Source organism: Poromitra crassiceps (assembly GCF_964638095.1).
Source record: "Poromitra crassiceps genome assembly, chromosome: 16".
Lineage (NCBI taxonomy): Eukaryota > Metazoa > Chordata > Actinopteri > Beryciformes > Melamphaidae > Poromitra > Poromitra crassiceps.
In genome coordinates, this window is record NC_139645.1 from 29,806,560 (window position 1) to 29,818,950 (window position 12,391).

At 45.1% G+C, this 12,391-nt stretch overlaps 1 protein-coding gene across 1 annotated transcript in view; it reads right to left on the bottom strand.

The window, feature by feature from the left end:
- LOC310791575 (intermembrane lipid transfer protein VPS13C-like) overlaps nt 1–12,391 on the bottom strand; it is a gene marked incomplete at both ends in the record, with an annotated part of 95,994 nt that overhangs the window by 72,732 nt on the left and 10,871 nt on the right. The window contains 14 exons of the mRNA XM_083653242.1: nt 393–562; nt 745–863; nt 969–1,101; nt 2,556–2,706; nt 3,002–3,306; nt 4,299–4,466; nt 5,080–5,183; nt 5,981–6,100; nt 6,675–6,828; nt 7,136–7,195; nt 7,968–8,047; nt 9,059–9,215; nt 10,591–10,724; nt 11,780–11,879. Of these exons, the coding sequence (XP_083509368.1) occupies nt 393–562; nt 745–863; nt 969–1,101; nt 2,556–2,706; nt 3,002–3,306; nt 4,299–4,466; nt 5,080–5,183; nt 5,981–6,100; nt 6,675–6,828; nt 7,136–7,195; nt 7,968–8,047; nt 9,059–9,215; nt 10,591–10,724; nt 11,780–11,879 (1,955 nt within the window). The remainder of the gene's footprint in view (nt 1–392; nt 563–744; nt 864–968; nt 1,102–2,555; nt 2,707–3,001; nt 3,307–4,298; nt 4,467–5,079; nt 5,184–5,980; nt 6,101–6,674; nt 6,829–7,135; nt 7,196–7,967; nt 8,048–9,058; nt 9,216–10,590; nt 10,725–11,779; nt 11,880–12,391) is intronic.

A 12,391-nucleotide genomic window follows, 5' to 3' on the forward strand; every position in this document is an offset into this window, starting at 1 on the left:
GCAGCGGACACGGATGGGGCTCAATTGTGGCAGCAGATGACTGCTGTTCACAGGCACAGCTAACGTAACGTTATGCTTCAAGCATATCAATGGCGATTTCCGTTTCCTCATGACTTCTTCTCTCTTTTCTCCTGGCCTTTGTCTAATCGGGAGGGCACTGTCGCCACCTAAGGGTTCTGTAAAATAGGTTAGACACATTCAATAGCTCCCATATTGTAAGAGGCGATGTAAGAGGCTTAGATCGACATCCCCCCGTCAAAATATGAATTTGGAGTTATTGACGCCATTTGGCGTCGCTGGCAGCCTACGGTAAATTTCTCCTGACGCCATTTGGCGTCGCTGGCACTCAATGTGTTAAGGATTCGTTATCGCTACTTAAGCAGAGGTCTCACCTGGAGCTGACGCGGGTCATGGCAGTGCGCAGGTCGTCCAGCGTGCAGCCGCTCAGCACGGTGCTGAGCTCCATGCTGCCGTCGCTCAGCAGCTTCCCAGACGCCTGCAGCTTGTGGAGGGCCAGCTCCCCCAGACGCAGGCTCTGCTGCCGCAGGCCCAGCCCAGGAGACTGCAGGGAGGGCAGGGGAGAGAGCAGGCCCAGCCCAGGAGACTGCAGGGAGGGCAGGAGAGAGTGATGGTGAAGGGTCAGACATCATGGGACAGATTCATAGACGTATAAAAACATATGGACTAAGTCAGCCATCTGTAGCAAGAATGATCCCTCTGTTCTTACCAGAGCCAGAGACTCACCTGTTTGGGGGCGTGGCTGTACAACACCAGAGCCAGAGACTCAATGTTGAAGTTGAACTTGACAGTTTCCTGAGGCTCCTCCTCCTGATCGCTGATGTCACTCTGCTTCTCCGCGCCGCCTGAGGGCAACATCACAAACAGTTTACAGCCAGATCTTCTCGCGCGCGCGCACACGTGTGTGTGTGTGTGTGTGTGTGTGTGTGTGTGTGTGTGTGTGTGTGTACCTGTGTGTGTATATGTTGTGATGTGTAGGCTCTCTGCCTGTGTGGAGGCAGCAGGGGCTGGGCTCTCAGCCTCTCCCAGGTTCTCCATCAGGATCCTCAGCAGAACCTTCAGGTCGTCCTGACTCAGCGCCACCTGGAGGCGCAGGAAGCACAGGAGGTACAGCTTTTAGCCTGCTTTCTCCCCACGACTTTCACTTTGAATCCAGAGTTTTAATCATGCTTCAGTCCATAGTTTTCCTCTTCAGGTCAAAATGTACGGAAGCCATGAGAGGCAATTGAGAACAAAAATCTGGGAATCCATTTTCCAAGTCTGATCTGACTAATGTAGTTTTCGCTCGTGTAAAAGTTTAGGCAGCATTAAGTTCAATTGTCTTTTTTCATCTGTGAAGTAGGGGGGGAAATGGCATAACTTGCTAACACAATGTATGTACCTTGGAAGAAGAAATTGATGCTTTCAGTCCTATGTAGAACATGGTCTAGTGGCGCACTCTTGTGGTCGAGAGGTATTACAGCAACATACATTTAGAAACATGCGCCTGACAAAAAAAAAGGCAAATATCCCCCCGCTTGTTTCATATATTATTTTATTTTATTATTATTTGAAGGAAGTTAGATTTTTTTTCTTTTCTTAATTGCCTGCCAGGACTTCCATAAAAAACATTGAATCCTCCACTAGAGCTACAGGCTGTCAACAGACATACCAACTGATCCAGCTAAACTCTGTTTCCACGACAACTAAACACAGTCAAGAGTCAATCTGTCACCGTACAGGAGGGTACAGATCTAAACACTGTCAGAGTCAAGCTGTCACCGTACAGGAGCGTACAGATCTAAACACTGTCAGAGTCAATCTGTCACCGTACAGGAGGGTACAGATCGTACCTTCACCGGCTGTAATGTGGACCGTGTGCAAAAACAAGAGCACAGGAGTTAGTAACAGGCTGTCATTATGCAAACATGGCTGCCCCCAAAAGGTCCCTTCAGTGAGTGTGGAAATATACTGTATACATATTAATTCCAGGGCCGTCTGTGTGTGTGTGTGTGTGTGTGTGTGTGTGTGTGTGTGTGTGTGTGTGTCCTCCGCATATCTCCAGAATCATTCGTCCGATCGACTTCAAAACTTGGCGGGTGCGCTGCTGGGGACCCGATGGGGTGCAGTCCGCAATTTTGTGTAATTCGGGCACGCACATAGTCATAGGTAGTGGCTATCAGCCAAATTGTTCTCTTAAACATCGCTATCGGCGCAGAATTTTGCAATCGGTGCGTCCCTAAATTGAAATGTTATGTATTAACATTAACCCTAACAAGTTAGGTAAAGCAATATTTTAGTGGGTCTAAATGTCCCAACATGTTGTTTAAATGCTCTGAGCAATAACATCGTCTCGGTAGCGTCCATGTTGCCTCCACATTACGACTTAACAGCTCATGAACCCACTGAAGTCAGAAGATTGAAGATTTCCCAACTCGGGAAATGGGACCATCCGAATCCAGCATTAAACCCTGTCTGTAAAGCAGATGTCCCTCACAGGACAATAACGATGTGAAGTGAACTGAAGGTTCCTCAGCCGGCTGTAGACCTGCTCGTACCTTCATGGGCTTCAGGTCTCCGTCGATCTCCACGACTGCCATCTTGTGGTACCAGGAGGCGGCCAGGTTCCTCTTGATGCTCAGCGTGAGGTTGAGTGGCTCCAGCAGCTCCGAGCTGGGCCCGCCCGACGCCACAGGGTCCATGCAGATCCTGCAGAACCACAAACCAACAAACCAGTGAGACAGTCTCATGCTGAATCCAGAAGCTAGGGCTGGGCAATAGATGGATAGTATATGGATATGGTGATATCAGACTAGATATGGTGTTAGATTTTGGAGGTGTAGCTTCGAGAGACAGTGTCTAGTTTCCTGGCTGGGCGCGGTCCTTCGGGCCAACACTGTGTTTAACACGGAAAAATACCTCCACACTGTTCTTTGGTGAAGTGTCCCTTTAATGAACCCTGGCTTTTATAGAACCCAGAGCTCATCCCTGCAGAGCGACTGACCTGGAGAGTTTGAGCTGCGTCAGCTGGAGGTCCATGTTGTCAATGACAGCGGGCAGCGGGCAGCCATCCACGGGCAGCAGAGAGAAGCTGTTCCCCAGGGTGATCAGACCCAGGTCCACCTCCAGCGCCTGGTGGGAGACGGAGGACTGGGGGATGAGGATGAGCGGGGCCTTCAGCCTGATGTCCATGGACAGACGGAAGCTCTTCTGGGCAAAGTCTCTGACGCTGGACGCTGCCTTCTCTGCCGCCTGGGCCGTCGCTGCACTCAGGGCCTCCTTCGCCGTCTGGAAGTTGTTGGTGAAGTTCTGAACGACAGGGCGCAAAAATAACAATGAGTTTATTTACAATAAACTACTACACCATATTGTGCGGTGGCCTGCAAAAACGCTTCACATGGTGAAAATTGATTTTCTTTATTTATTATTATTATTTTACTTCCATGAATTAGAAACTCTTCCCTATACAGTATATCACTTTTGGAATTACTGCTATAGCTCTCACAGATCAAAGGTTATGAGTATTTCTGTTATGTGTCTAAAAGTAAAACGTGGGAAAAATGGGTTTCAACATTCCACAACAATTTTCTACAGTGGCATTCCACCAAAACTATAAAAATACTTTCCCTTTTGTTTTATGAAAATACTTATTCACCGTGAGGTTCTATGAAAATGAAAGTAACCAAATCACTCAAAATCTCAAAATACCTGCATAGCGCCAGATGCCTAGTATATATATTTCCTCTAATATTGGCCGGTAGTCAATTAAAAGCTGGGTCTCCGATAATGGCCGGCATATAACACATAAAGACCAGCCCCCATGCCGTTGACAATTACCGTAATTATCAGTAATGCATTGCAGTAACAAAACAAACCAAACCAACAACAAAATGAACCCCAAAAGAAACAGATCAGAAAACAAGGAGGCTTGGTACTAAATATGAGAAAATACTTAGAATTAGAAATAAAGGCCTAAAAAAATAAAAAAAAATAAAGGCCTCATCTAAGCTAGTTTCTACTTCTTTTCAAACTTTTACTCCTTCATGCACCTTGGTTTAAAGTTAAATAACAACATCTTTGTATTCCCAAGTGTCACCGAGTGAATTGGAGTCCTCGTGAGAATTTCTGAGTCTTACATATACGGCATTTAAAACGGAAGGTGAAGGTTTTTGTTGAGAACAAAACATGACTTCTTCATATCGGTTTGATTTAATTTGCAAAGTTTCGACTGTAATGCTTCTCTGTCTCTATCCTCACATTGTTAGAGACACTGGACAGGTGTGATGTGGTGCGAGGCTCACCAGCAGAGACATGAAGAACTTGTGCAGGTAAACCACCTGGATGCAGCCCACGTTCAGCTTCACCCGCCCGTCCGTCTTGCTCATGTCGGCATACCCGGCGCCCTCTGTGGCGCTGGGAGTCAAACTCATGGAGAAGCTGAACACCTCGTCGCCCACGATGGAGATGGCCTGCCAGACGCAAAGATGATGAACTGAGTCAAGAGGAAAGTGCTAAGTGAAGAGTATCAGACTGAGGAGTATTTTCAGAGCAGCTAAAGTGATGAATCTGTTACACCAGTGATTCCCAGAGTGTGGGCCGGGGAGGTACTGCAGGTGGTCCACGAGGGGCATACCTGCCTGCCAACACTCCTGATTTCCTTCCCTTTGACAGATAAGGTAGCATTTTTCACAGCCTACTGTTGGCAGCTATGGGTCATATAGGCCTACATACAATTTGTATATACAGATTTTTACATTTACAATTTTCAATTTTGTAATTACGTTTGGAATACCATGAAATATTCATGATGAAATATTTGCTTTAGAAAAGTAATCAGAACTAAGAAAACAAAGTTGTTTTTTAGCTGTTATAAAAATATAGAGTAATACAGCAGACTTGTGTGTAGTTGTGTGAGTTGTGATAAGGGTTGGAAGATTTTCAGATTTCAAAGTGGGCCGCAGCATTCTGAAGTTTGTCAATGACTGCGTTAAGACGTTGTCCCTGTAGCTCAGCTCAGAGATCAGCAGTAACAGCAACAGTGAAAGTCACAGTAACAGTGACAGTGGAGCGGCGGCGCCTTGCCTTCTTGTGGACGCTCTTTGGATCGACGTTGATGACGATGAAATCTCGGAGGCGGGCGGAGAGCTGAGTCTGAGGACCTTGCATCAGCAGAGAGCCGTTCATACCTGAGGAACAGAGCAAAACACAGACATCAATACAAAGAGGATACTCACCTATGACTTCTGACTACAGTAAGTCCTCATCACCTGGGCGTAAGATATAGCCCACAGCCTCTCACAGCCTGACTGACTAGACTACAACTACTGTTTACAAATAAAACTAGTTATTTTATGACTTTCAGCAGGAGACTTCAGTCTTCGGTGGATAAAAAGATCCCTTTAAAAGACAATATCTTCTATATTGTAAAGATATTGAATGAGGAACTTTGTGGAATAATGTTTTTTTGGATACAGCATTTTGGAGGAGAACTCTTCATACAGTACATCACCCAGCCTTTCCATATACAGATGTTAGTCCAATTTACTTGTGTAGAACTGCAGCAGCAGCAGTAAAAGTGGGGGCTTTGTCTCTCCCTCCCCAATATTTTATTTTGCAATTTTCATAACGTGAAAAACAAAAGGCTCAGACACAGAAAGAGAAAGAGAAACAAAACAAACAAAAACAAACATATCATCCACATTCCAACAGCTACCAGCCACGTAGCGTAAAGTGCTTGCAAGAGATGTGCGTGGGATCCCACGCAAAGGGTCCACGAGAAGTCAGCTGGGTGAGTTACGTATCGCTTTTAACCTTGTCCAAGTAGGCCAGAAACACATCCCAGATAATTGAGTGGTTGATTTGTTATGGTGGTCTGGTGGCTCTGTACCTTGATAGTGATATAGTGATTTGTTATGGTGGTCTGGTGGTTCTGTACCTTGATAGTGATATAGTGATTTGTTATGGTTGTCTGGTGGCTCTGTACCTTGGATCTTGATGTCGGCCATGTTGCAGCTCTGGTCGCACACCAGGACGTTGAAGGCTCCCAGCGTCACCATCACCTTCAGGTCGATGACATCACTGTCAGAGGGCGAGGCCAAAGCGGCTGGCAGGGAGAGGGAGAGAGAGCGGACATGTTGGATTTTAGTTGATGAGTTTTGAGCTGTGGCTTTAATCTGTCCCTGGGAAAAGCTTGGAAACTATTTTAGTGAACATGTGGGGTGGCTACTTTTTATAATAATGATGATGTTATTGTATTTTATGCAGGGTTGGGAGAGTTACTTTAACATTTTAATCCAATACAATTACTAGTTACCCGTTAAAAATGAATTCCCTGCATTTGAGTCCGGGGGCATGCTTCTCAGGAGGACATTATAAAAAAAAAACAGCTCTGTAATCCTCATTTCAGACCTTATGTGTTGGTTACAGCAGGCGTTCAGTTAATCTATCTAGTGTCATCTGTTTCTCATTATTAATAATTAATAAACAACACAATAACATATTATGAGGTTTCTAGTCATTTATTTTTTGGGTGCACTGGTCTTTTTGTGTGTGTTGTGTTGTGACGAGTGTGTGTGTGTGTGTGTGTGTGTGCGTGTGTGTGCGTGTGTTTGTGTCTGTGCGTGCGTGTGTGTGTGCGCGTGTGTGTGTGTGTGCGTGTGTGTGTGTGTTCCCCTCACTGGACTTGGCGGACGCCGCCTTGCTCTCTGTCTCTGTCTTGGGCCGCCTCTCTCTCTCCGGAGATGAGCCGGGCGAGAGAGCCACAGACAGGAAGTCCATGGCCGATAGCAGAGCCTCCGTGTGGAGGAGCAGGTCGAGAGAGGTGAAGGTCACCTGGAGAGAGACAGAGAGAGAGAGAGAGAGAGAGAGAGAGAGAGAGAGAGAGAGAGAGAGAGAGAGAGAGAGAGAGAGAGACGGTTAGAGAGAGGGAGAGAGAGAGAGAGAGACAGAGAGAGAGAGAGAGAGAGAGAGAGAGAGAGAGAGACAGAGAGGGATGGTTAGAGAGAGAGGGAGCGAGAGAAAGGGAGGGAGAGGGGGGAGAGAGAGCCAATAGCAGGCTGAGCTGCAGCTCTGGGAAACCCCTGGTCAGATCCTAAACAGGATGTGTTCAGAGAGCTGTGGTAACAAACTCACTACTCACATTGATCATCTGCTCTGTGTTCTTGTATACAGTGGAGAAGTTTGGTCCAGACCGGTCCGCCTGAGGAAACACAACAGACAGACAGACAGAGAGTTTAGGTTTAGACTATTTAACACACATTATGATAAAACAGCCATAAAACACCACAGAAGAAGAAGGATTTATTACATCACTGATGACATCACTGATGACACACATAGATCCTTTCCAAAAAATTTGAATATCTTGGAAAAGTTAGTTTCTTTCCAGAATTCCTTTCAAAAAGTGAAACTTTCATAGATTATAGATTGATTACACACAAAGTGAAATATTTCTAGCCTTTATTTTTAATAATTTTGGCCTACAGCTCCAGAAAACCCCCAAAACAGTCTTTCAAGAAATTAGAATAGTGTGAAGAAAATCAGCAGTTACTTATCCCATTTTTATCCCCCATTAGTGCTAATTTTAATTTATTTATCCTGGTTGCTGCTCCACCCTCTGCCGATCTGGGAAAAGCCGAAACTGGCTCCATGCTTCCTCCGAGACATGGGCAGTAGCCAGCCGCTTCTTTTCACCTGACAGGGGGAAGTTACTTCTCAGTTATGACTGACTTCAGCCTCAGTCCACTCCCTCTGAATCTCCGCCAAATTTTTTAATCATCTTTGCTTGACAATCCGCTGAAGCCCACGGTCATCCATGTTATTTCCATGATATTCTGTTTTTTTTGGAAAGGATCTGTATACATATTTTAGATTTGTTTTTATTTGATTTGTCCTATTCTAAGCAGCCCATGCATGTCCCAAACCCCTAAACCTCTAAGCAATAACCCAGGACAGCCGTGTGATGTTCCCACCTTGAAGAATTGCACTTTGAGCAGCTCGGCTCCAGACTCCACAGAAGAGCTGATGAGACAGAGAGGCTCGCCGGCCGAGTCTGAAGAACACAGAGAGGAAGAGAAGAGGAGAAGAGGAGTCACACGTTTGATCCCGACATCCTGAGTGGGCTTGGGCCACAGACATTTTATATATCGATACTGTCCTGCAAAAGTATTGTCATATGATATCATATGGGGGTTGTGGATTGTGGAGAAGGGAGAAAAAAATACTAGCCTACCTGCAGTACATTATAGGTTTGTATGTTTAACAGTTTGTGCAGTTGTTATCTAAGCAACCTATGTTGCATGGCCGGGACGGGTGGAAAATGCATTATTATTTTGTACCCTATTATCTAAAACATGGTGATCACGGTGAAACGAGTCAATCACGGGGACTGTGTGACGTTGAAAACTATTTATCCACTCTTTTACAGCCCTGACACAGTAGGCTATGGCTAGGCTATGACAAATGCTGCATTCAGGTGCTGCTCGAGCAAAGGAAATGATCAGGAACTTATTTTCCCAACACCACATGAGCGCATGTTCCTTCAATGCCAGGAGCGCCAGAAGGGGGAGACAAAGGTTCTGCACTACAAAAGTTACAAATTCTAGCTTTGTGACGCTGACTTGCTAGCGTTTAGACCCCCTGTTGGCGACAGGCGGTATAACCGGTGTGGCCTGTGTTGAGGAGGGAAGCAACACTGGTGTCAAAATGGCACCACGTTGAAAACTCCATCGTCTACTTAACAGCTGCTTAAGAGACACTTGGAATCACTCCAGCAGCTAGTTTGGAGACACTTTGAGAGAGAGAGAGAGAGAGAGAGAGAGAGAGAGAGAGAGAGAGCCAGTCAGAGAGGAAGGGAGGGAGAGAGAGAGAGAGAGAGAGAGGGAGAGAGAGACAGAGAGAGACAGAGAGACAGCCAGACAGAGAGGGAGGGAGAGAGAGGGAGGGAGAGAGAGAGAGAGAGAGACAGAGAGACAGCCAGACAGAGAGGGAGGGAGAGAGAGAGGGAGAGAGAGAGAGGGAGAGAGAGACAGCCAGACAGAGAGACAGAGAGCGGTGAGCTGACCGGTGAACTCCTGGCAGGTCATGCTGATCTTGCTGATGTAGGCGGAGCCACACATGTCGTACTTCTTGACTTTGGTGTCGATGCCCAGCTGCTCTAGCTGGAACAGCAGGAAGGGAAGCTCCACCCCCTGCTTGGGCTTCTTCAGCTTCAGCACCACCTGGGAAACGAAGCAGACGAGTCACAGTGTTTCACAGACAAGTCATGGCTAAACAAGTCATTGCTAAACAAGTCATTGCTAAACAAGTCATTGCTAAACAAGTCATTGCTAAACAAGTCATGGCTAAAGTTAAGTTAAGTTATCCTTTATTTATCCCCTTGGGGAAATTCATCCTCTGAATTTGACCCATCCTCTACTAGGAACCTTCCTAGAACTAGGAGCAGTGGGCAGGCTGCAGTGCAGTGCCCGGGGACCAACTCCAGTTCTTTTGCCAGTGTCTTGGTCAGGGGCACTGACAGGAGTATTAACCCTAACATACATGTCTTTGATGGTGGGAGGAAACCGGAGCACCCGGAGAAAACCCACACGGACACGGGGAGAACATGCAAACTCCACACAGAAAGGACCTGGGACGGACCGGGGTTCGAACCCGGGACCTTCTTGCTGTGAGGCAACAGTGTTAACCACTGAGCCACCGTGCCATCCAAACAAGTCATTGCTAAACAAGTCATTGCTAAACAAGTCATGGCTAAACAAGTCATTGCTAAACAAGTCATTGCTAAACAAGTCATGGCTAAACAAGTCATTGCTAAACAAGTCATGACTAAACTTGACTTGTGTATTGTGAGCTCTCCTTTTTATGAATGTGTATGTTGAGACGATATATTGTCTTATATTCCTGATGAAACTGAAAGCTTTGGAGTTCAGTGAGTCAGTAGTCGAATGGGTAGGTTTTTATCTTAAAGAGTACACATGGTGGATGTTAATGGATTACTATCCAGTCCTGAGATACCAGAGTGTGGCGTTCTCCAGGGGAGTGTCCTAGGGCCTCTTTCTTTCCTGCTGTATATAAATGATTTGAAACCAGCGTATTCATCTGATCTCTTTCTTTATGCAGATGCCTCTGCTTTACTTATGTCGCACAAAGACAAAAGCGTAATTGAAGAAACCTTAAACTCAGAGCTTACATTGGTTAGTATATGGCTGAGTGACAACAAGCTATTTCTCCATCTTGACAAAACTGAGTGTAATTTATTTGGTTCTAGACATACCAGTAATTGAAAGATGTCTGATGTGGTGAGGACATGGGTTTGAGGGTACTTACAAAGGTGAACCATCGCATCCGTTGATTGGTTGAGTTCATGTTACGCCCAAAACACACCTATGATTAGTGAGGACATCAACTTGCGCCTGGTGCCTTACTTTGTGTGCCGCTTAAATAGCGATTTGGATTTGGACACGCCCTAAACGGGTGTGATGCGTTTTATGGATTGTGTTTGGAGAGCGATTAATGGCGAGTACGGGGACATGTTGCCATGTTGGTCACACGTCCAGCAGCAGAGTGAGTCCTCTCTCCACCTGGTGTGTTGTTTACCTCTTTGATCTGAAAGTTGAGCAGAACGTTAATGGTGTTCTCGCCTGGCGCTCCGTTGGCGACGGCCGGCGGAGCACCGCCTCCTGCCGGTGACATCACCGCCTCCATCTGCTGCTCACACAGCTCCGCCTTCTCTGAGGACACAGAGGAGAGACAACACGTGAGTTCTCTCTTTCACCGACTTGATGTTTCTGTGAACAATTTCTTTACAGACGTTTTCAGGATGAAACAGAGAAGTGGTCATCATTTCATTTGGCAACAGAGCCGAACCATTAGACTTTCAGATCATCCCATCAAATACAAATATCAACCCTGATGTGGATCTCCTTTAGATCTGAGATCATAAAAAAGAGACCAAGAAAGATGTTCATGTTGTATTTGTGATCTAGATCAGCGATGGGCACTGGCCATCGCAACAATCTGGGTTTCTCATGTGGAGAAATAATTGGTGACCCCTGACCCCTGACCCTAGATGAACGAGTTCCTAATGATAATGGTAAATAATGATGCCCAGAGTTAATGGTGCCGTGACAATGACCAACACTGGACTACTGACCAACTGCTTAAAGGAACACTCCGCCCATTTTCAACCAGCTTTGTATCATTAGAACATCAGTAGTATATCAGAAAACTGTAAACGGTTTTGAAGTCTGTCATTTAATTTGACAGTTATTGAGTGTTAAAGTGTGGACCAGTGACATCACTGGTCCACACTAACTCAAATTAATAACTCATTAACTCAAATCAACTCTCAATAACTGTCAAACTAGAGTTTATTTGAGTTAATGAGTTATTCATTTGAGTTAGTGTGGACCAGTGATGTCACTGGATGTCACTGGTCCACACTTTAACACTCAATAACTGTCAAATTAAATGACAGACTTCAAAACAGTTTACAGTTTTCTGATATACTACTGATGTTCTAATGATACAAAGCTGGTTGAAAATGGGCAGAGTGTTCCTTTAAGAGTCATCCATTCTTAAATTTGAATGATGATGACTATTACATTGTCGTATGTGAAGGGGGTTGCTATTCCAAAGACTGATTGCACCATAGACAACTGTCTTTTTTAAGGCATTAGATTTTGGCCGAGGTATTTGCTCATCAACTGCTGCTCTCGTGAAAGAACTAACGTAGCATTAAAACATTTGACTATGTTGAGAAGCAGAAGGTGTGGAGTGGACTCACCCTGCCTCTTCAGGTCCAGCTTGTGCTCTTGACTTCCCTCTGCAATGTTCTCCAGTAGGATCTTCATCAGCACGCCCAGGTCCTCCTGACCCAGACTCACCTGGGGAGACGGTTACACTTTAACACCTCACAGGGTGAAGGCGGACACATGTTCTAATGTAGAGGGTTGGATAACCAGCCTATTGACAAGTTGACAAGTTTTAGTTTTGACAAGCCTGTTGACAAGTTTTTTTTTTTGGTTTGATCTTTTAGCCTTTATTGATCATGCACCTAGTGCTTTTTGATTGGTCATGAAGTGTGATGCTTTTTTATGATGTATGTATATTATGCTCATGTTTTGTATTATATGTGTGTGTGCCTGCCTGTCTGTCATGTTCATGTTTTTTGGGCTCTCTCTGTGCAGAGCAAATTCCCTGAGGGGCAATAAAGGTTTCATTCATTCATTCTATATTAAAATTAAATTAAAATTAAAACATAAATTTAGACGCATAATAAAGACACCCGCTTAATTTTTATTTAGATCACTAGCTACTTTATTTTTTTGTCTCTCAATATATATCATTTTGTCTCTCAATATATTATTTTTATAACACATTTGGTTCAAACGCTACT